The sequence below is a fragment of the Natrix helvetica genome (assembly GCF_964273705.1).
Source record: "Natrix helvetica genome assembly, chromosome: 4".
NCBI lineage: Eukaryota > Metazoa > Chordata > Lepidosauria > Squamata > Natricidae > Natrix > Natrix helvetica.
In genome coordinates this window covers 172,300,060-172,320,618 of record NC_138550.1, presented here as the reverse complement: position 1 = coordinate 172,320,618, position 20,559 = coordinate 172,300,060, and the positions used below count along the sequence as shown (strand labels likewise).

The 20,559-nt window shown below is 53.8% G+C and overlaps 1 protein-coding gene across 8 annotated transcripts in view; it reads right to left on the bottom strand.

Moving 5' to 3' along the window:
* PLEC (plectin) overlaps positions 1–20,559 on the bottom strand; it is a 91,798-nt gene that overhangs the window by 58,051 nt on the left and 13,188 nt on the right. For 2 of the 8 annotated variants that reach the window (XM_081952594.1, XM_081952596.1), the window contains exon 1: positions 4,361–4,499. The exons of 5 other annotated variants lie outside the window; for them this stretch is intronic. In XM_081952594.1, the coding sequence (XP_081808720.1) occupies positions 4,361–4,451 (91 nt within the window). In that variant the 5' untranslated portion in view covers positions 4,452–4,499. Of the gene's footprint in view, positions 1–904; positions 966–4,360; positions 4,500–20,559 lie in introns of those variants that run through there. One more of the 8 variants, XM_081952598.1, reaches the window with a different exon arrangement.

Below are 20,559 nucleotides of genomic sequence, written 5' to 3'. Positions count from 1 at the left end.
CCCTTTGCTCTTTTCATTTATCAAGCCCCAAGAGCCACTCGGAAATACCTATGGAGCTTCTCCATCTCAGGTGATGGTTGTCCCAAAGGTGCTTTTTCAAGAGGCAAAGGGGCTTTCTGGTTTTTCTTTGAAGATGTTTCACTTCTCATCCAAGAAGCTTCTTCAGCTCCATTCCCCACCATCCAGTCAGAGCTGGAGAAGCTTCTTGAATGAGAAGCAAAACATCTTCAAAGAAAAACCAGAAAGTCCAACTGCCTCTTGAAAAAGCACCTTTGGGGCAGCCGCTCAGAAAGCGCTGTTGATTGGTGCATTGCAAATAAGAGGAGCCACCTGACCGGCCAATAGGCTGGAAGGAGGGACAGTCAGTCCCTTGGTGGAGCAGGTGCGCCCCAGGCAGAACCAGCTGCCCCCCAACCCGTTGCGGGTTTTCCAAAGGCTGCAGTTCCCTCTGCAGCCCCTCTCCCGCACAAGGACCCCCTGCAGCTAGCAAGCCCACTTCTCTTCCCACCCGCAGATTCAGGACATTGGCGGGTCAGCCGCCCCACCGACAGCCTCCTCCAGCAGATGCCCCGCCCGCCCGCCCCGCTTTCCTGGATCAAGCACGGGAGGAGCTGCCGACCCCGCAGACAGCCCGGAGCATCCTGCAAGGAGTACAACAGCAGCCCCCCCTCCCCACCCCCCAGTCATCCGCAACCGAACCCGGAGGGTCCGCCGAGGAATGCAGTTTGGCCAAGCAACTGCGAAGGGCTTCACCTCCGCTCCCTTCGCGCCAAGGAGCGTCCGGCGCAACCGAGTCAGGATGCGGCCAGCCTTCGCCCGCACACGCGCCGCAGCTTCATCTCTGCACCCCTTGCTTGCACCAAACACAAGCTCCCATTGCGCCCACCCGCCCACCAAGGGCTACCTTTCAGCGAGCTGATCTCGTGCTGGATGGAGCGCGTCAAGTCCATGGCGCGAGGATGCGGCGCCGGCGGTACGCGCTCCTCTTCCTCCTCCGGCTGAGCGCGTCCCCCGCCCTGTAGGCCGTCGGTGGGAGAGGCGGGGTGGTGGGAGCTCCTCCCCGGGCAGAGCCGCAGCCAATCAGCGCCAGGGGCTCCGGCCGGCCTCCTCCCCCGGCGGCGCGGCCACTGCGGCACTGCGCTTCTCCCGGGGACAGGGCTATCCCGCAGACCCCACGCGAGTGCAGAGCTTCTGGGGCCGCCCCCTTCCAACTGAACTGCGCCCAGATTGGAAGGCAGCCCCACGGACGGGGTGGGGTGGGGATCCCACACTCCCACTTCACAGGCCTTACTCACACACTCATACCTCCACCTCACTGACAGACCTCTGCCCGCTGGGCACCCGCTTGACCTCACCCTGCTATTCAAACGCATGGATGCCTTGCAAGGGAGGGATCGCACCACAGCAGGCTGGCATTCTGTAGATCTCGAAAACAGAAGGTGCCAGGATCATTGCCCACCGGTGCTCCCAGAAGGGAGAGGGAGACTGTGTAAGGCAAAGGGGGTGATGGAAATGGGGCGCAGGGAGCTTGTGGGTGCTGAGGGCATCACCTGCTAGATTTATTTATTTATTATTTATTTATTATTTTGACTTCTTAGTCGCCCCCTCTCCCCCAAGGGACTCGGGGCGACGTACACCAGCAGCGGTCACAACGATACAATATGGAGGAGGTGGAACAATAAATAAATAAATTACAATAATTTAAAACAATTAAAAACCCCAATGATAGTTAAAGTTAAAAATTAAAATTAAAAATGCCCAAGAGGTGGAGAAGCTCTAAATTAAGCCAGGCCAGCTAGTCGGAACAGGTGGGTCTTAAGTTTCGTGCGGAAGGAGCGGAGGTCAGTTGTTGTCCTAATGTCTGGAGGGAGGTCATTCCAAAGGGTAGGGCCCATCACAGAGAAGGCCCTACTCCTGGGCACCGCCCTCTGACACTCTCTGGAGGACGGCACCCGGAGAAGTCCCTCCCTGTGCGAGCAAATAGGTCGCAGGGATGTGTGGGGCAGAACGCGATCCCGCAGGTAGAGTGCTGGGAAGATGTGCTTCTCCAGGGGATGCCATCTTTTGGTTCCATAAACAAGCCCAGGAATGGGCAAGTGGACCATCTAACCTGGCATGGGGTTATGTGGCCACAGAGAGCCTCTGTGTGTGTGTGTGTGTGTGTGTGTGTCAATACCAAACTCTCTTTCTTCCCCAAAGCCCCTCCCTCCTACTGAATCACTCAGGCTCCTGGCAGTAACGGGGGGGGGGGGTGTGTGACCACAGCTGGCAGCTCTCCACAACTGGTCTTTGCAACTGTTGCACACTGGCACTCCTCTCCCCCCATGCAGCCAACACAGAGGGACCCTCACCCTTTTTAGAGCCTCCAGATCAACTGCCCCCCTTCTCCCAGGTGGAGGAGGGTCACTGGGCAGGCGCCATCCTGACTGCCAGCCCCCGGGATGGAGGCAGCAACTCACCACGCCCACCTCTTGGGCCACACAGACCTCCACAGGCATTCAGTCCACAAACCTCAAAGTGGGAAGTGAGGCCACAAAGCCCAGAGCCAGTTCAGAATGAGGCAGAGTCCCTGCCAGTCAGAGAAGAACCACTTCCTCACAGTGGCAGTGGGTTCTCCCCATTGGAGACCTTTCAGAATACCCTCAAGGATAAGTGGCAAAGGGGGGGGGGGTTGGATGACCTATTTGCGCCTCCCAATGCCACAGTTCAGACACTCTGGGATGTGCAGCGACAGCTGCATTTACATAAAGCATTTTACCTTCAAGGTGCCCTCCAGACCTGCCAGATTCCTGAAGCAAATCACATTTTCCAGCAGAGAGGATAATCATCTCCCAGGAAACTATGCCAGGAAGCTCTGTGACGATGCCACCGAGGCAGCACCGCTGCCAGGCAGCCATCCGCCTTTTGCTGCCCCCCCCCCCCCCCCGCAAGACACACACATCCTGGCTCTGCCTGGCCAGCTTGTTCATAGGAAGCTCTCCCGAGGGAGCCATGCGTTGTGTGCCTGGCGTGCTGTGTGCACAGGTGCTCCAGGGGTCTGAAGTCATTCCATGCCAGGGACTTCAGACCCCAGGCCACACTGCCTCCCCACTGGCTGCCCAGGAATTCTCCAGCCTGACCCATATAGACCATCTGCCCCAGGGCCTCTGACGGCCACCATTCTGGTTAGTCACTCTTTTCCCCGCACGGTGGCCACCCCGGCATCATGGAATTAGAAGGGCATCTCCATTGAAGTTGGGGGAGACAGGCCCCCGTTGTCAGAGTGCCCCTCTCCAAGCTTCTCTCTCTACCTGCTCACCCAGATCAGCCCTGGCACTCCCTCCCTCCAGCCATCCCAGAGGGACCAGCCTGCACCCAGGTTTGCCAAAGGAGCCCCAAGTTCCCACAGCAGGGACCTCACCCACTGCTGGCTCTCACCCTGCGTGGGAGGCCAATCTCTGTTCTGCCTGCCCTTCTAAGGCCACTGAGGGGGATCCATTGTGGGAGGCCGGGGCTGGAGCACAAGCACGCAGGCGCCAGCAGCAATGCCCAGCTAGGGCAGGGCAGGCAAGCAAACCAGGCCTGGGGGTGGGCAGGGTGAGGAAGAGGCAGTTGATTCGCTGCCAATTGGCATTCACAGACAACGTGCCCCTAGGCCAGGCGGCAATGGCACTGAGCCCTTGCAAGGCCATAAATACTCAGCATGCACAGAGCACCTTCCCAAAGGGGCTGCAACACACACACACACACACACACACACCATATTCTGTCACAGCAGGTGTGCCCCTCCCTCTAAGGTTCCCCCCTCCCATTCCGCAAGGGCAAAGCCCACCCTTGGAAGCCCATCCATCCCTGCCCCGTGCCTGCCTGCCTTCCCTGGCTGGGCAGAGGTAGTTGGCTTCTTCCCTCCAGCTCTGGGCAGGGAAAAAGGCGAACAGGAGCCTCCAACGGACAAGGGGGACCAGAGCAGAGGAGACTTCAAGGAATCACGCAAAAGCCCTGCAGAATCCCCCGCCCCAGGATCCCCGCCCCCTGCCAACTCAAAATCCAAAGGAGACCAGCCTCGTCACCGCTCCCGTCTAAGCCCCCCAGGCTTAGGAGGACCAGACAGTCGGGCCCTCCAGATAACAGGGGGCGCCCGTACCGGGGGAGTGGGGACATCGTCGCCCGATCGGCCAGACCAACTTTCCCTCGCCCTTGCCGGGCTGGCCCTGCTTCGGCCCCAGGGCGGAAAGGCCTCCCGGGCCCCAGGGCGCTTCGCTCCGGCCCCCTCGCAGACCGACTCGAGCGAGGCTCTGGTCCCGCCACGGCCGCTTCCCTTTGCCCTATTAAGGGCAAGCGCGGCGAAGCAGCCCGCGCGGCCCCCCCGGCCGGTGCCCACCTTTGAACTTCTCCCGCACCTCCTCGTAGGCCTGCACGAAGTCCTTCTCCTCGGGGTTGGGGGGCAGCAGGCTGAGGTTGAAGGTGGCCATGGCGCGGCCCGGACAGACTGGGCTGGGTCGGGGGCCGCGCCGGCGGAGGGGGGCGAGTCCAGGCGGGCGGGCCGGCCGGCCAAACCCTGCGGCGGCATTCCGGCGGCGGGCCCGGCCCTACCCCTTAAAGGCACCGCCGCCAGGGTCCCCTCCCCAGCCCTGACCTCCCCCGCCGGCCTCTCCTCTGCGCCGGCCCCTTGCAGTCGCCGGAGCTGGCTGGTTCTGGAGGGCGCGGAGGGGGGGGCGCTCGCCATGCCCGGCGCAGACGGGTCGGCTCCAGCAGGTGCGCCGGGAGCGGCTCTGGCCACACAGCCGTCTCTGCGGGGCTCCTCCCACCGCCCCCACCGGCCTCCCACCGGCCGAGCCTCCCGCGCCGCTTCCCGCCAGCCGGCCACGGGGAGCACCGCACTGAGATGCGGGGCGGCAGCCGCTGTGCCCCTCCAGAGCCCGGCCAGAGACCGCAGGATGCCCGGCTCCGCGCCACCCGGGCGGCTGGCTGGGCGAACCCCGGGTGCCGCTCGCGCGGGGAAATCGGCGCCTACACCAACTGCAGGAAGCCGGACTGCAGCTTCTGCTCCCAAAGCAGCCTCGAGGAGAGCGGGGCCTCCCGGGATTCCCCTCCCTGCCCCCCCCGTCGGAGGAAGGGAGGAGGGGCCCTGCCTGGGGGTCTTCGCTTCACGAGAGGGAGGGGAGACAGGGCAGAGGTTCATTCACCCAGCCTTTCTGAGGCCAGAGTTGGCACGGAGGACATTCGGGGCTCAGGCACAAAACGTGGAGGGGGGTGGAAGGCAGCTAGGGGGGCCCTGTCAGCGACCCTCAAGGGACAAGCCCCCCCCCCACACTGCTTGGTCTCCAATGGGCACCACCGGATGGGGGGGCAGAGATGATGGAAGGGCCATGGGGCCCTAACGCTGTCTGGTGAGGGTCCTGCTAGTGTTGCCCCAAATAAGGGCTCCTCCCGCCCATCATCCTGGCCAGAGCTGTGCTGCCCCCGCCCCTTCCTCTTGAACAGCCTTTTGCAGCCCACAGAAGGGCCTGGCAATGCCCAGGGGTGTTCAAGGGCTCACCGGAGATTATGCTCCAGAGGCAAAGGTGGGTGGGCCGGGTCAGAGGTCAGCTCACACAGCAGCAGCCGGAGTCCCCATGATTGCAATTGATGGAACTTCCCAAGGTTTTCTTGGCTATGCAAGCAGGCATATGCTCCCTGCTGTGCCTCCCAGCCCACCCCACCCCCACCCCCTTCACTCCAGGCTGGCCTTTGTGTGTCCCGCTCGATGGAACTCGGAGTCCCAAACAAGTTGCTGCCAGGGACAAGCTGCGGGTGAGCCTGGAGCCCCAACAAAGGCCCTTCTCAAGCTCTCCCCACCAGTCGGCGCCTCGGACTTGGCTGCATCTTCAGAGTCCCCATTCCGGCTGCAGGAGGGACCTGGCAGGGGGAATTTAGGGAGCAGCCCAACCCTGCCCCTCATAAAAGGATGTTCTGCGTGGGATTTGGCAAATGCTGTGTGGTTTTCTTCTTCCACCCAGATTCCTTTCCGCAACGGGTTGATTTTTTAAAATAAGATAAAGCGAAGCACTGGGGCAGACCCAGCCCTTTCCTGCTGGAAGAGAGGACTGGCAACCATCACAAAAGGCCCTTCTTCCCTCCTCACTCTCAGGGAGGTGCTTCTTGGGGCTCTGGAGGGCCCCTTCCATGGAGCACCCCCCCTGGAGCATACAGGGGCTCCCCAAGACAGCTTCTGCCTGTCTGGACCTTCAGCTGGGATTACAAGTCCCCCCCCCCATTCCAGGCCTACAGAGCAGTGAGAGGATGGGTGGGTAGGTGGGTGGGCGGAGAAAATGCACTGAAGCTGGTATACCTGGAAGGCTTACTGAGCTTACAAGAAAGATCAAAAGAGGCCTGATAAGGCAAAATATTCTATGGCCGGAGCATTAGAAAATAGCAGGTAAAGCACACAAGAAGAAGAAGCAGGAAAGTTGAAGAGCAACTAGGATGATCAAAGGCCTGGAGAGAAAAACACACGAAGAACAGTTGTGGGAACTGGGTAGGGCCAGTCTAGAGGAAAGAAAGGTTAGGGGGGACATGATGGCAGTCTTCCAGTACTTGAGGGGCTGCCCCAAAGAAGAGGGGGTCAACTTATTTTCCAAAGCACTTGAAGGCAGGACAACAAACAATGGATGGAAACTAAACAAGAGAAGCAACCGAGAAATTTCCTAACAACAAGAACAATTACCAGTGGAACTGTTTGCCACCAGAAGTTGTGGGTGCTTCAACACTGGAGGTTTTCAAGAAGAGATTGGACAGCCATGTGTCTCAAATTGTATAGGGTCTCCTGCCTGAGTAGGGGGTTGGACTAGAAGACATCTAAGGTCCCTGCAAGCTCTATTCTGATTGGTTGGTTGATTGAAGAAAGAAACCAAGGGGCTAATTCTGGCTGCACAAGACCAAGCCTTAAGAACAGATGCAAACAAAGCCAGAATTGAGAAGACAGCAACAGACAGCATTAAACGCTGCCCATGCCAAGGAGCTGGAGAAACAGTGGACTCCCAGGTTAGCTGCTGCAAGAAGATCGCACAAACTAACTACAAACAATGGTGTGTCGAAGTAGCAACAATGGTGCACTGGAAGATCTGCAAGAAATAGCATTTGCCTGCAAGCAAGAACTGGTCAGACCATAAAATAAAATAGACACGATAATAGAAAATGAAGAAGCTAAAGTGCTCTGGGACTTTAGAATTCAAACAAACAAGCTGTGACACATAACATCCCAGACGTAACAACTGTCGATAAGAAAAACAAAAAGGTTTGAACAGTAGACGTGGCAATAACCGTGGACAGCAAAATAGAAGAGAAAGAACTGGAGAAGATCACAGAACAATTGTGGCAAAAGAAAGCAGAGAGAGTACCAATAGGGATAGGCGCCGTGGGGGCAATCCCAAAACCTCCGGAGCAGCCCTGTGGCATTGACCAAATTCCCGTCCTTCTATAGCATGGCTCTTTCATCCCTCTGCTGTGGCCCCCACCCCCCGTCACTCAAAATAAGCGTCACAACCGCCAACGTATGATACCTGCTGGCACACAATTTATTGAGCTTTTCGACACCCGGTAGTCCAACCATGGATAAATCCAAGAAAAGGGAAAAAAACAGAACCTTTAGTTCCACCCCATATGCCGGCTCTGGGGCCACTCAGGAAACGGTCAGGCACGGGAAGGGTTTTGTGGCTCCCGGAGTTTTCTCTTCGGTGGGAAACGGGTCCAAGTGGCTCTTTGAGTGCTTAAGGTTGCCGACCCCTATTTGTCTGTTGCAAAAGGCAGATTGACTTGGAATAGTTTATATCCTGCAACAGCAAACAACATCTGCCTATCTCGGAAAGGTGGAAAAAAGAATGGAGCAGAATGCAACATTCTTCATTCTTTATTGGCCAAGTGTGATTGGACGCACAAGGAATTTGCCTCCGGCGCAGAAGCTCTTAGTACACATCCCAGCAACAAAGCGAGAACCCGCAAAGTCATAGATACCAACAGGAGTAGGTAATAAGAAAGAAGAGCAGGGTAATAGATACAGGTAGTTCTTGACTTACTATCACAATAGAGCCCAAAATTTATGTTGTTAAATAAGACAGTCTTTAAGTGGGTTTTGCCCAATTTTACATTTCCTGCAGCAGTTGTTAAGTGAATCATTTGCTCATCAGGAGATCATAAAAGGGGATCACGTGACCCCGGGACACTTCAAGGGTCATAAATATGAACTTTATGAATTTTGATCATGTGACACACACACACACACACACCCCGGGGATGCTGCAGTGGTCGTAAAATCCACTTTTTACGTGCCGTTGTAACTTTGAACGGTAACTAAGCCACCTGTTGTAAGTTGAGGACTACCCATAATACACTCCTGCTCCCTTGCTTAGATGTCCTTAGGCAGAGGGAGTGCCGAGGGGTGTTGGCCTTGGGGGGGCGGGGGGGGGGGCTGCCTTTGTAGGCCATGCCCTGGAGAAGCCTCCTGAGGTTGGACCGCTTCTGTGTCCAGGATCTGGGAGGCCTGCAGGCACGAGGGGCCCCGGGTGCCCAATCCAGCCTAAACATCTCGCTTGCCTCTACAGACGACATCATCATCATCATCATCATCATCATCATGGTGGCAGCCCTCGACAATGGAGCCCGTAGTGAGACAGTTCTTAAGTGAGGTTTGCCCCATTTTGTGACCTTCCTTGCTACAGTCGTTAAGGGAATCGCTCCAGTTCCTAGGGGAATCTGCCTGTCTCTCCCTTGACTCTGCTTATCAGAAGTTTGCAAGAAGTGATCACGTGACCCCGGGACATTGCAGCCGTCATAAATATGAGTCAGTTGCCAGGAATTTTGATCATGTGACCCCCAGGGATGCTGCAACGGTTGTGTGGGTGAAACACGGTCACTTTTTTCATTGCTCTTGTAAGTTTGAACGGTCACCAAATGTCACAAGTCAAGGACTCCCTGAAGGGCACGCCGCCTATCTGCTGCCTGGGAGGCAGCTTGCCTTGCCTGGGTCCCCACTGGAAACGGGCAGACGGTCCGGTCAGCTTCGTCAGCAGAGCCCCCCAATAAGCCCCTTTGGGTGGGGGACCGGGCAAGGGGTCTAGAGCTTCTCAGGGCCTACCGGCACCGGCAGCCCCAAGAATCAGGAGACGGACAGGCAGGCCATGGCCGAAGGGACGGGAAAGCTAAATTTGGGACCAGGCAGGCAGCCCTACAAGGCGTGGGAGGAGAGGGAGAATCCCGCAGAGGGGATCCCGCCTCTTTCGCTCTGCTCCGGCCTCTCGGCCACTTCTATAAATAAGCAGCTTTGCAAGGCTGAGGGAAGCGGAGGAAAGGGAACGGGGGGGGGGTCCACAAGGGGTGGAAGCGCCTGGTCACCTCTGGGGAGGGAGAAGATGGCGAGCAGCCCCCCAGCCACAGCCAGGTCTCTAATTGCCTCCCAATGACACCGGATGACACCGGGGTCTGGCGGCCACAGCAGGCACCACGGAGCAGGCTGCTTCCCTGAGTTGGAGAAGAAACACAGCCGACGGTCTGCCCAAGCGGAGTCAGTGGCTCCGTGGAAGGGAAGGAGCTATCAACTGGCTCCGGCCGTGGCCTTTCTAATATATATTTTTTTAAATTTTTACTTTTCAAAACAAACACAACACATAAAATCTTCCTTCTTTGCATACTGTAGAAAGTGTATCAGTTGGTTACAAAAGACATTCGTGCATCTCTTCCACAGTCATGAAGCATAATTCATATTAATTCAAGTATTTTAACTCAGATAAATTTATACATGTTACCATCATTCATACCTCCATTTTCATTTGACTATAATTGTTTAAACGTCCTTCATCATAAAATATACCAAAATTTAATACACAACCACATACTGGCATTTCATTTACTATTTCTAAAATCCTCCAATGACACAGAATCCTTATGTCCTATTCTAGGTAAACATCCATAATATTTAATAACAAAATTTTCTAATCCTCCTTTCCAAATCACTGTTTACAATTTACATCCAGTTTCCTTATGTTGTACCCATACATATATATATATATACACGTTATTATCATTATCCCTCCTTTATTTGACTATATCCTGCATCATAACATTTCCCCCCTAATAATCAAGACTTAACTGTATCTAACTTAGTTCTTTTCATTAACCTTTATATATAATCCAAAAGGGTTTCCAATCTTCCTTTCATGGGTACCATTCAATATTCATATCCAGTTATTACTTATCATAACACTACACATTGTATACATTATTATCATTAGCAATTATTTATTTAACTATATCTATTATCACTAAATTTCACTAAGTTTAACTAGTTTTAAATTATACTTTTTCATCTATCAACCTGTATCTTTCCAGTAGCAAAACAGTCTCATATCTTCTGTCATTTGTGGTGTCAGTCCTCTAATCATCTCCTTAATCAACTTTGTATGGACTCCTCTTAGCAACTCCTTGCTTATAAAATCTCTCATGTAATTTCGATGCCCTTCTTCTGTTTCCTTAATCAGCTTATCTTTGATTGTCAGTAGTCAGTAGTTATCAATGATGTTGCTAATAAAATTTCTCTCTTTAAATCCATAAATTCTTTTGTTTTTTTCTTCTTCTGTGTCTTGCCATCTGGGGTAGAGTTCCCCTCCATTTAATTCCTCTTTCAGTTTTCCACTCTTTCCATTTTCAGAGACAAACCAATCACCATAAATATCAGCAAATTTAATTTCTTTATAGTCATTTTCCTCTTCAGTTTTTAGGATTTTAACCTCCACTTTTTCCACTTGATAAACATCTCCAACTTCTTCATCATATTTTACTGTTAGATGCTCTAAGTCTTCTTCTCTATCCTCTCAAATGTGTTTGATAATTTATGTATTGCTGAGAATATCTTTTGCAGACTTAAAGTTTCTTTCTGCCGTTGAAATTGTGCCATTAGGTCCAGCTAACAAACACTGCTGCTTCAGCTTGGAAGGTTTTAACAAGATTAAGCATAGATTCACAATAAAGTTTTATTTTCACTTTTCTCTGGTTAAAGATATACTTCAAAGGGGCATCTGTATGCTTTTCTTCTTATCACTCTCTATAAACAAGCAGTGAGACCTTGGAGTGCCAAGCCAGGATAATCAGTGAGAAAAGTAAGAATGTCTCGTTTCCAATACACAAACCTCCAGCCTCAGAGTAGCAGTGTTATTATTGCAAATTTTTTGTTTCTTTTTGTATCTTTTTTGTATTTCAAGTTTAAAAAAAGTCAGATTCTTGAATGAGTTAGAAGAACACCCATAGTAATGAAAGAGGAGAATTTTAGTCCATAGGTTACAAAGAATAATAAAAGAAAAAAAATAGAAGAAGAAAACTTAATCCATTCATTTTAAAAGGCTTGCATAAATTCCACTCATGAACATAGCATTTAAAAAGTAAGATAACCCACTGTCCAAAACCATTCCAAACTTAATTCCGCCGCTTATTTCTTCTGTTCTCAAATTTAAATTAATTTTAAGTTTTTTATAGGCAGTCTCTTTTAAAACGGTAAAAATTCCTCACCAGCTGGAAACACTTTCTCTTTCCGCATCCTTCCATTTTGGAGCCGCCCCGACTTCATCAGCCTAATGGCTGGATTTTTTGTCGCCGGCTTGAAGAACTTTTCTTGGATCCATCAGGGACTTTGCGATGTCCCTGAGATCAGCAAGAAGTATTCTTCCTGTTCAGTGTCACTGCGGGACAGTTTAGGTCCGATTGGCCCACCCAGCGGCAAAAGTATCGGCTGCGGTCTCAGAGCATCGAGACCGCATGACCATATTGTCGTGACGTTGGCTCCTCCTCCTCCCGGCCGTGGCCTTTCTGTGCAGGGACCCAGGCCACGGAGGACCGGCCTCGCTTCCTTCTCCAAAGCTCCGTGGAAATCCCACGCCAGGACGCGGGTGGGTGGGACGGGAGGGAGGGATCGGCTGAGACCAGGGGAGGGAGGCAATAGGAACAGAACCTCTGCCCACCCAGACTCCCTGCCTTCCCCGCATTCCAGCAGCCTCAACCTTTGGCCCAGGAACAGGGGAGCGGGGGGGAGAGCTAAAGATGGGGCCTCCTGTGCTGATCAGGCCCATTTCTCTGCCTGGCCAAGAGATTCCAGAGCCCTCCAGCTGATCACCTGAGCACCACCGGATCCCGCTCGGCTCTTGCTCAACCTTTGGGCTTTCAGCCACTCAGACGCAGAGGCTGCCCTGCTTCCTTTCCCTGGGAAAGCCAAGGAAAGGTAGGAGCCGGGCGCTGCTTCAGGCGCTGCTGTCTAAAGGCACAGATGGCATTTGTGCTGCAGCGGCCCACCTGACCAGGCTCCAAAGGCCCCCAAAGGCCCCCAAAGGCAGCCCTGTCCTCCCTGTCCTCGTCCAGAGAGCAGAGTCAAAGCAGCCTTACTGGCAGCCTTCATATCCTGCCTCTTTGGGGGAGCCCCCCTCAAGGTTCCAGGATTGGCCAGACCAGGGGGGGGGGGTTGTCTCCCCAGGAGCTGGGATGGGCTGAGAAAGGCAAAGAGGGAGGAAGTTTGGAGCCTTTGCTAGAGGGGCAGCTGCACGCATTGCAACAGGCCACATGGGTCCCAGATGCCACACCAGGAAGTCTGGAGTGGGTGTGGGCTGCTCCCGTCGTTTTTGGTTTATGTGTCTGGAACCCCCCTCCCCCACACTTTGTCCTATTCCAAAAACTCCAGTCTCCATCAATCGGATCCCTGGTGTGCAAAACACGCGTGATGCCAGATGCAGCCATGGGCAGCCAGCGGGCCAAGTGCCAGAATGAGCCCGCCTGGCAGATGGACTCGCCAGCAGAAACCGGGTGGCCGTTCAGAGAGCTTGGGCTCTGGGCTGACTGGGGGTCCAGCCAGTGGGCGGCTGCTCCTTGTAAATAAGAGCCCGCCTTGTGGAAGGCACTGAAGCTCCCACTGACCCCCGCTTGGGGGGAGTGAAGGGAGGGCCACATCCTCACGGCTTCTCCTTACTCAGAGAAGGAGAACCGCCAACACAGTCATGGAGGGCAAGAGTACTCATGCCGGCTGCTTGTTTTGGACTTAGCGTGTTCCTGAATCCAATGGATGGGGCTTGGGACCACGGCTGGTAGCTTAATGCGTCACATGACCCCACTCATTATCCAATGAGTCAGTCAGGGCTGAGCAACCCGCAACCCCACGCAACGCATGAGGCAGGCCAATGGGAAGGCTTGCTGCCTTGCCCCATGGGGGTGGGGATGATTTCAATACATGCCAAGGGTGCAGGGCAGGAAGGCAGGAAGGCTGTCCCGGCTGCCCAGCTACAGGGAGCAGGCACAGCCTCTGTCGGGCTGCAACGGCACAGAAGATGCCGAAAGAGCCCAAAGGCCGCCTGCCTGCTGTGCGAGAGAGGAGCGGGAGAGAGAAAGAGGCCGCTGACCTCTGAGGAAGAGAAGCCCAGGGGCAGGCGACTGAGGGTCAGAGGGTGGGTCCTAGGGGTGGAGGGCACTCCAGGGCTTCTGGTGGGGGGAGAGTCGGGGGCCTTTGGGGACACTGAGGCTGTTTCTGCCATGGCCAGATGGAGGCCTTTCAACCCCCTGGCCTAGTGGCAACGGCTGCCATCCAGGAAAAGAGAAGCCTGACACGGCACAGACGGAACCGCAGCAGAAGGTAAGATGGAAAGGCCCAAGGCAGAGAAAGGCAAAAGGCCAGAGGGCAGCTTGACATCTGAGGAATGTCCGAAGGAATTGGAGCAGAACTGGACACTTTCAGCACACCAAAATGTATTGCTTTTGTAGGCAGGAAGGGTCAGCAGGGGGTTGGACTAGAAGGCCTCTGTTCTGCCTCTATTCTGACTGACTGACTGAGTGATATAACAAGGCCGCCCTTGGGACAATGTAGCCTACGGCTGAATAACGTCAACTAGACTTCACGGAGCGTCACCTTTGCCAGAGGGATACTGGGGAACCTTGGCCCTTTGGTGACTTGTGGGCATGGCCGGCTCAGGAATTCTGGGAGTTGAAGTCCACGAGTCATCAAAGGGCCAAGGTTCCCCAGTATCCCTGCTTTACCATGGCAATCGCCCAGGTCTGGAGCTCCAACTGCTGGAAGGAGACTAGTTTTGTGGTTTTCATGGTCAAAGTCAAGTTCATATTATGACAATAGGATAGATAGATAGATAGATAGGTAGGTAGGTAGGTAGGTAGGTAGGTAGGTAGGTAGGTAGGTAGGTAGGTAGATAGGTAGGTAGGTAGGTAGATAGGTAGATAGATAGACAGACAGACAGACAGACAGACAGACAGACACAGACAGGCAGACAGACAGACAGACAGACAGACAAAGGTAATCCGCAAGTTGGAACTGTTGAGGAGGAAAGTGTGGACTGCAAGACTGAGGAAGCCAACATCAAGCAGGAGAAGAATTTACTGGTTTCGCTCAATCCGGGGCCTCCCTTATTGTGGACACAGCCTTCCAGCCACCTCTGAGTAGCCCATGCAGGAGGGATGGCCAAAGGAAGCCTACAGAAGCACAGAAGAAGAATCTTAAAAATTCTAAGCAAACCATCATGCCATCCAATCCGGAGAAGGACAAGGCCGACAGTCTCCATGAGAAGGAGAAGAGACCCTGGCAATTGGGCAACGTGTCCCCACAGGGGAAGGGAAATGCTGGGTGTTGAAGCTGGTTTTGGAAAAGGCCACGGAAGAAAAGCCTCCGAAGGTCCCCATGCCAGGAAACTGGGAACGCTCCTTGTCCTGGTGCAAAGTCTCCACGGAGGCCAAAGACCCACCGGATGGACGGTTTAAGCAGCCTCCCTCCAAGCAGGAAAAGCAACAGGAGGAGGAGGAGGACGGTCTCTGAGTCCCTGATTCAACTCCTAGGCAGAAGAGATCTACGGAGGGAAGGTGGAAGAAGGGCGGCCTTGGCGTTAAGAAGTCAGGAGCAAACATCAAAGGTTGTGACCTTTGCAAGGCCTATTATGGCACCGCTCCACAGCTAAGCCCTCTTGTCACTCAGGGGCAAGACGGGCAGGGAATAAATTTCATAAGCAACCCAACAGGCCCCGGGTCTCCAGCCTCTTGTCATGAAAGGGAAGGAGCGCCATGAAAAATGGGACTAAAATTAAAGAAGACCAGATTACAGGTAATCCTCCACTTACGACCACAATTGAGCTCAACATTTCTGTTGTTAAGTGAGACAGTTAAGTGAGCTATGTCACATTTTACAACGCTTCTTGCCATAGTTGTGAAGCTGGCTTCTCCATCAACTTTGCTCCTCAGAAGATAACAATGGGAATGCTGCAACGGTCATAAGTGTGAAAAACGGTCATTAGTCACTTTTTTCAATGTTTGTAACTTCGAAGAGTTATTAAATGAACCGTTGTAAGTCGAGGATTACCTGTACAGGAAGTCCTCAAGTTGCAACGGTAACTGGGACTGGACTGTCCATCGCTAAGCAAAGAGGTCCTAAAACGCGAGGTCAGGTGGCCACACGGCCAGCCCCCTTCCTCCCCCCCCCCACAACTTTCACCATCTTCTTCTCTCCGCTGCTGGCGACTCCCCTTTCCCCCCCCCCCGGCCTGCCCCACAAGAGGCAGCTGATGGCCGGGCCTTCTTCTTCCCCCGTCGTCCCCCAAAGAGGCTGTGACCCTCTGGCAATAATAGCACACGCCGTTCTTCCGACACCCTGGAAGGCTTCCGAGGCCTCCACAGCCATGCAGCTGATGCCATTCTCCTGAGGCCTGGCAAAGCCTGGCGGGTAGGCTGCCCCCGCCGTTCCCCTTCTCCAGATGCTCCGAAGGTCTCTGGGAAGCTGGTGTGGCTGGGAGGATGGCAGGCCTAGGCTTCCTCTTGCAAAGCCCCCAAGGGCAGCGGACAATGCCTGGGCAACGGGTGGGGGGGGTGGGGGGGGGCTCAGGAAGAAGGAAGGGCAGGCAGCTCATTAGGTTCCAGTGTGGACAAAAAGAGATTTGCAGACGAGAAACACGCCACAGAGCAGCACCGGGGAGGAGAGTCATGAAAGCTCTGGAAAAGATATTCCAATATCACGATGTGGATTTGTAATTACAAAGGTCAGAATGGTGCAGGCCAATGTTCCTCAGCTGTGGCAACATTAAGATGGGTGGACTTCAACTCCCAGAATTCAAAGCTGGCTGGGGGATTCTGGGAGTTGAAGATAGGAGTTGCCACAGGTGAGAAGCAGGCAATGCGTCAGGGCTGCCTGGGGAACGGAGGGGTGGGGTGGGTGGGGGGCTCAGGAAGAAGCGCTGGTGCAGGCAATGCGTCAGGGCTGCCTGGGGAACGGAGGGGTGGGGTGGGTGGGGGGCTCAGGAAGAAGCGCTGGTGCAGGCAATGCGTCAGGGCTGCCTCCGGTCAATCCTTAGGAAGAAACCTCCATGGATTTGGGGAGGGGGGGGGGGAGACTCGGTTCCAGCAGCAACGGGGGTGGGGGGTGCATCGTCAGAAGGTCTGAAGCATCCGGTTGGGCACTGCAGAAGATCGGCTTATGTGGTCACTGGGGGTTTACCTTGACTTATTTGATCAATCTTTTTTCTGGATTAAGTGGGAAGGTACAGGCAGATAAACTCCACGGAGAGGGAATCGTGCAGATTACTTTTATTATTCATCAGGCATTCTCTAAACAACAACTCACAGTCACTGAAGAGATCCTTCTGTCATAATCTGACCCCTTGGCACCTAGCTAGGTGAAAAGAGGTCCTTTCTTCCCCAGGTGGAGGGAGCCGTCATCTCTCCTGGCTGCAATTCATCTGCAGGAGCTACTAAGCCTGGCAGCCAGTCAGAAATCCCACCCAGCGGCCAATCCGAAACTCAGATGTGACCACATGACATAAAACTACATTTCCCACAAAGCAATCCCTTAAGGGGACAGTTCTTTTTTTTTTTAAGACAAGTTTTATTGCAATTTTTTCCCCATCATATGCACAGTGTGGACCAGGTCACACCTTATGCATCATATTTATAACCATAGTTTCAATATATTCTAATCTTCCCACTTTTATCAATATTCATCTCTTTTATATAATCCTTTATCTTTTCCATTAATTCACTTAAGCTTACAAACCATTATTAAACATCCTTATCTTTTTGTCTGCAACTAATTACTATTAATTCACCTTTACAAATTAATCATTTTAACCATAGCTTTGCTGTTCCAACTTCTACAATATTATTCTCTTTACATAGTTCTTTATCATTCCTTATTCAATTTTTACACAGTTAACCACTGTACGCCCTGTAGTTCACCTTTTTTTACAATTTTTCCAGTTATTTACCCTATTTCTTCTTCCCAGAACATATCTCACGAATTCCCCTTCCCCAATCATTAAGATCTTAAATTCCCAACATTATTTAAATTACCTTCAAAAATTAAAAATTTAAGGATCCCATTTTTAATGATTTTTTGATCTGCCTTTTATCTTGCTCTCTTGAAGTCTTATTTCTCTCTCTTTTAAATTTTTTATATGTGTTGCACTTTCTGTTTTGTATCCCTTTTATCTTTTTTGTTGTATTTTTTGCACACACACACACCTTGCCAGAACTTTCACTTGTCTCTGCAGAATATGTCCCTCTTTGCTTTTTAACTGCTTCTTTTTGGGGGAGGACTTTCCCTTAAGGGGACAGTTCTTAATTCCTAAACTAACTATTTCCTCTGACTAGCAGTGTCTTCCGGGGCCAAGACGAACCTCCGGCCCTGGACACAGTCCTTGGAGACCACAAAAAAGCTGCCCAACTGCTTGGAGAATCAGGAGCAGAAGGGAGAGGTGGGGGGGGGGGCAGGGGAATGGAAGATGCCTGGAAGGAAGAACCCCAGATTCCCCATGGACTCTGCTTCCAAATGCAGCCCAGGGGTAAAGGGGGGGGGGCTTACAAGGTGGAGGGACAGCCTGGCCTGGTCTGCCCCATGGAGGACTGCAGAAAAGCGCCTGAGCTGATCCACAGGAAACACCCAGGCTGCTGGCCAAGGCAACCCTCCGTCAGGCTTCCCTGAAGATCCAAAGGGAAAGGGGGCCTCCAGGGCTGACCCCCGCTGCTCCTTCCCATCCGGTGGGTCAGATAATGGTCTGAGCCTTGGCTGATGGTCCCAACCCCCCCCCCCCTAGGCCCAGGTGGCCCTGCTCTGCCCAGCTTCCGGGATACTGAAGGAGGGAAGCTGGGGGGATGCTGGGCTAGAGCCCACGGCCTCTCCCAGCCCAAGCCCCCCCCCATACCAAGGCCCCAATAGGAGGGGGGTTGCTGCCTCACCCATTGCACAGGCCACCAGCCGAGGAGACCAGGCCAGGTGAGGCATGCTAGCAGGCTCTGAAGAGGGAGAGGCCCGGAGTGGGCACTGGTTGGGCACTGGCTGACGGGGGAAGCCTTCACTGGCCGCAAGAGGGAATGGCAAAGAGCAGGAATGACCTCGCGGGGGCTCCTCCTCGGTGCTGCTCTCGCAGTTTAGCCGTCTCCTTGCTGACCTTTCATTATCCGATTAGGTGACGTCTTCAGTGCACCAAGGATGTGACCTAGTGGGAAACTGAAGCCACCGTCTCAGAGGGCACCAACAGCCCTTCGTTTCAACCCTCAGCTACTAAGATTCTCCTCTGTTCAAGACCAATTGAAACAAATGGGGGGAAAACGAGCGAGCTGGGAAAATCACTCTGCTGTCACGAAAGCCAAGGGGGCCTGCGTTGAGCAGGGAAAGGAGGACACGACTGCAAAAGGCACACAAAGGAGGGAAAGCAGGTTGATGATTTTGTGTTCCGTGTTGCAATGCACCCAAGACAGAAGGAAAGGAAGAAATCCCAGCAGGTCCTTCAGCTGCCAGGGAAGGGCTGAGCTGAAGGGAAGCCTTGGCCCCCTGCTGGAGGCTTTGCTCACTATAGGGGACCCAGCGCGCGCACACCCCATCGCCCCAGTCAGTGTCAGGTCCCTGCCTGTCCAGCCTGGCAGGGGTAGGTCCAGCTTCTCCCCTGGGATCCCCAGCAGCTTCCCACACAACTTGCTTGCTGGAGCATTTGCACTGCAGGAGACACCCCTGGCTGTCTCCCAGGGAAGCCTCAGCAGACGCAGCACAAGACAGAGCCCAAGGAGGGGGGGGGGTGGAGAGAGAGCAGAGGAGGAGGAGGAGTGCAAGCCAGTTGCCTGCCTGCCTGCCTGCCTGCCCTGGGCCAGAGATCCTTCCCAGCCCAGGGGCCTAGGAAGGCTGCTGGTGATGAATGGTCACATGGTCACAATAAGTGTTCCTCACCTGTGGGCGTACAAGGGCACCCACAAAGAGGGACAGGGCAGATTGGGGAAGGAGGACAATATCTGTTCTGCTCCTCCCCAAGTGCCTGAGCCCCCCAAGGCCACTCCTGGGCCTGCCTTTGCTAGCCACGCACCACTTAACTGTGGTCTGCCCAGATCAGCTCTTCCATTTACCAGGCCTCTTCCTGCAGCGGATCCTAATTTATTTTGCTAAATCTCAGCCTCCTCCTAGATTGACGCTGTCAAAGAGGGGTGGACGGACAGGCTATTTTTTAGCCATAGTATGTAAAAGAGGCATTGTAAAAGAGGTGCCATCCATGCAGATACCCCACCTCGGTTCCTCTGGTGGGTCCTTTGAGGGCTGAGCCCCCCACTCCTTCAGAGGCTTCCTGGTGGCAGTCAACTCCCAGGAGACCCCAAGCAGTCGGCAGCATGATCGCCAACGTCCGATGACGGATACGGCAGAAGGAGGAGGAGAGGAGGAGGAGGAGGAAGAGGAGGGGGAGAGGAGGAGGAGGAGGTGGAGGAGGAGGAGAGGAGGAGGAGGAGGAGGAGAGGAGGAGGAGGAGGAAGAGGAGGGGGAGGGGAGGAGGAGGTGGAGGTGGAGAAGAGGAGGAGGAGCCGGCTCCAGTCGGGCCCTGCTCAGCTGCCTGGCCCAGGCCTTGGACAGGCTCTTCAGGTAAAGCTCACGGCAACCACACCGCTCTCGGTGAGGTGCCTGTGGTTGTGGGGTTTCCGCAGAGATAAAGCAGCCTTGCTCAACCTTGGCCACTTTAAGACGAGTAGACTTCAACTCCCAGAATCCCCTGGCTGAGGAATTCCGGGAGTTGAAGTCGATGCATCTTAAAGTGGGCAACACTCACGTACCGTAGAGACATGACCCATCAACAAGGCCTAAAAAATGCTGAGCGCAGTCCATTAAAGCGGGGGACAGAAACGTTGCAAAACCAGCTTTCTCCCCTTTCAGAGACGCCCCTGGTTCTACCCCAGAGGCAGCCGACAGGGGGAGCTCCCTTCGCTGGGGACTCTGGGCTTCTGGGTGCCCTTCCGGGTGCTGGAGGTCAGCTTGAATCCCGGCAGGGCCCCCTGCCCATCCCCACCTGCTGCATCTCATCCCAGGGATGGTTTCCACCCCGGAACAGCTTCTCCCTCCGGAGGTTCGATGGTTGGGGCTGGGGTCCTCAGCACTGGCTTTGGCAGGGGGGAGAAGATGCGTTTCCCCTGGCAGCAGAATCCCATTTCGAACTGCCTCTGGGCTGAGGGAGTTTTGTTCTCAGGATTTCGACCATGTGGTTTTTATGGGTCTGTGGTTTTCTTTTGTATGCTTTGTACTTTGCTACTTCTTTTAATCTGAGTTATGGAGGGTTTTTT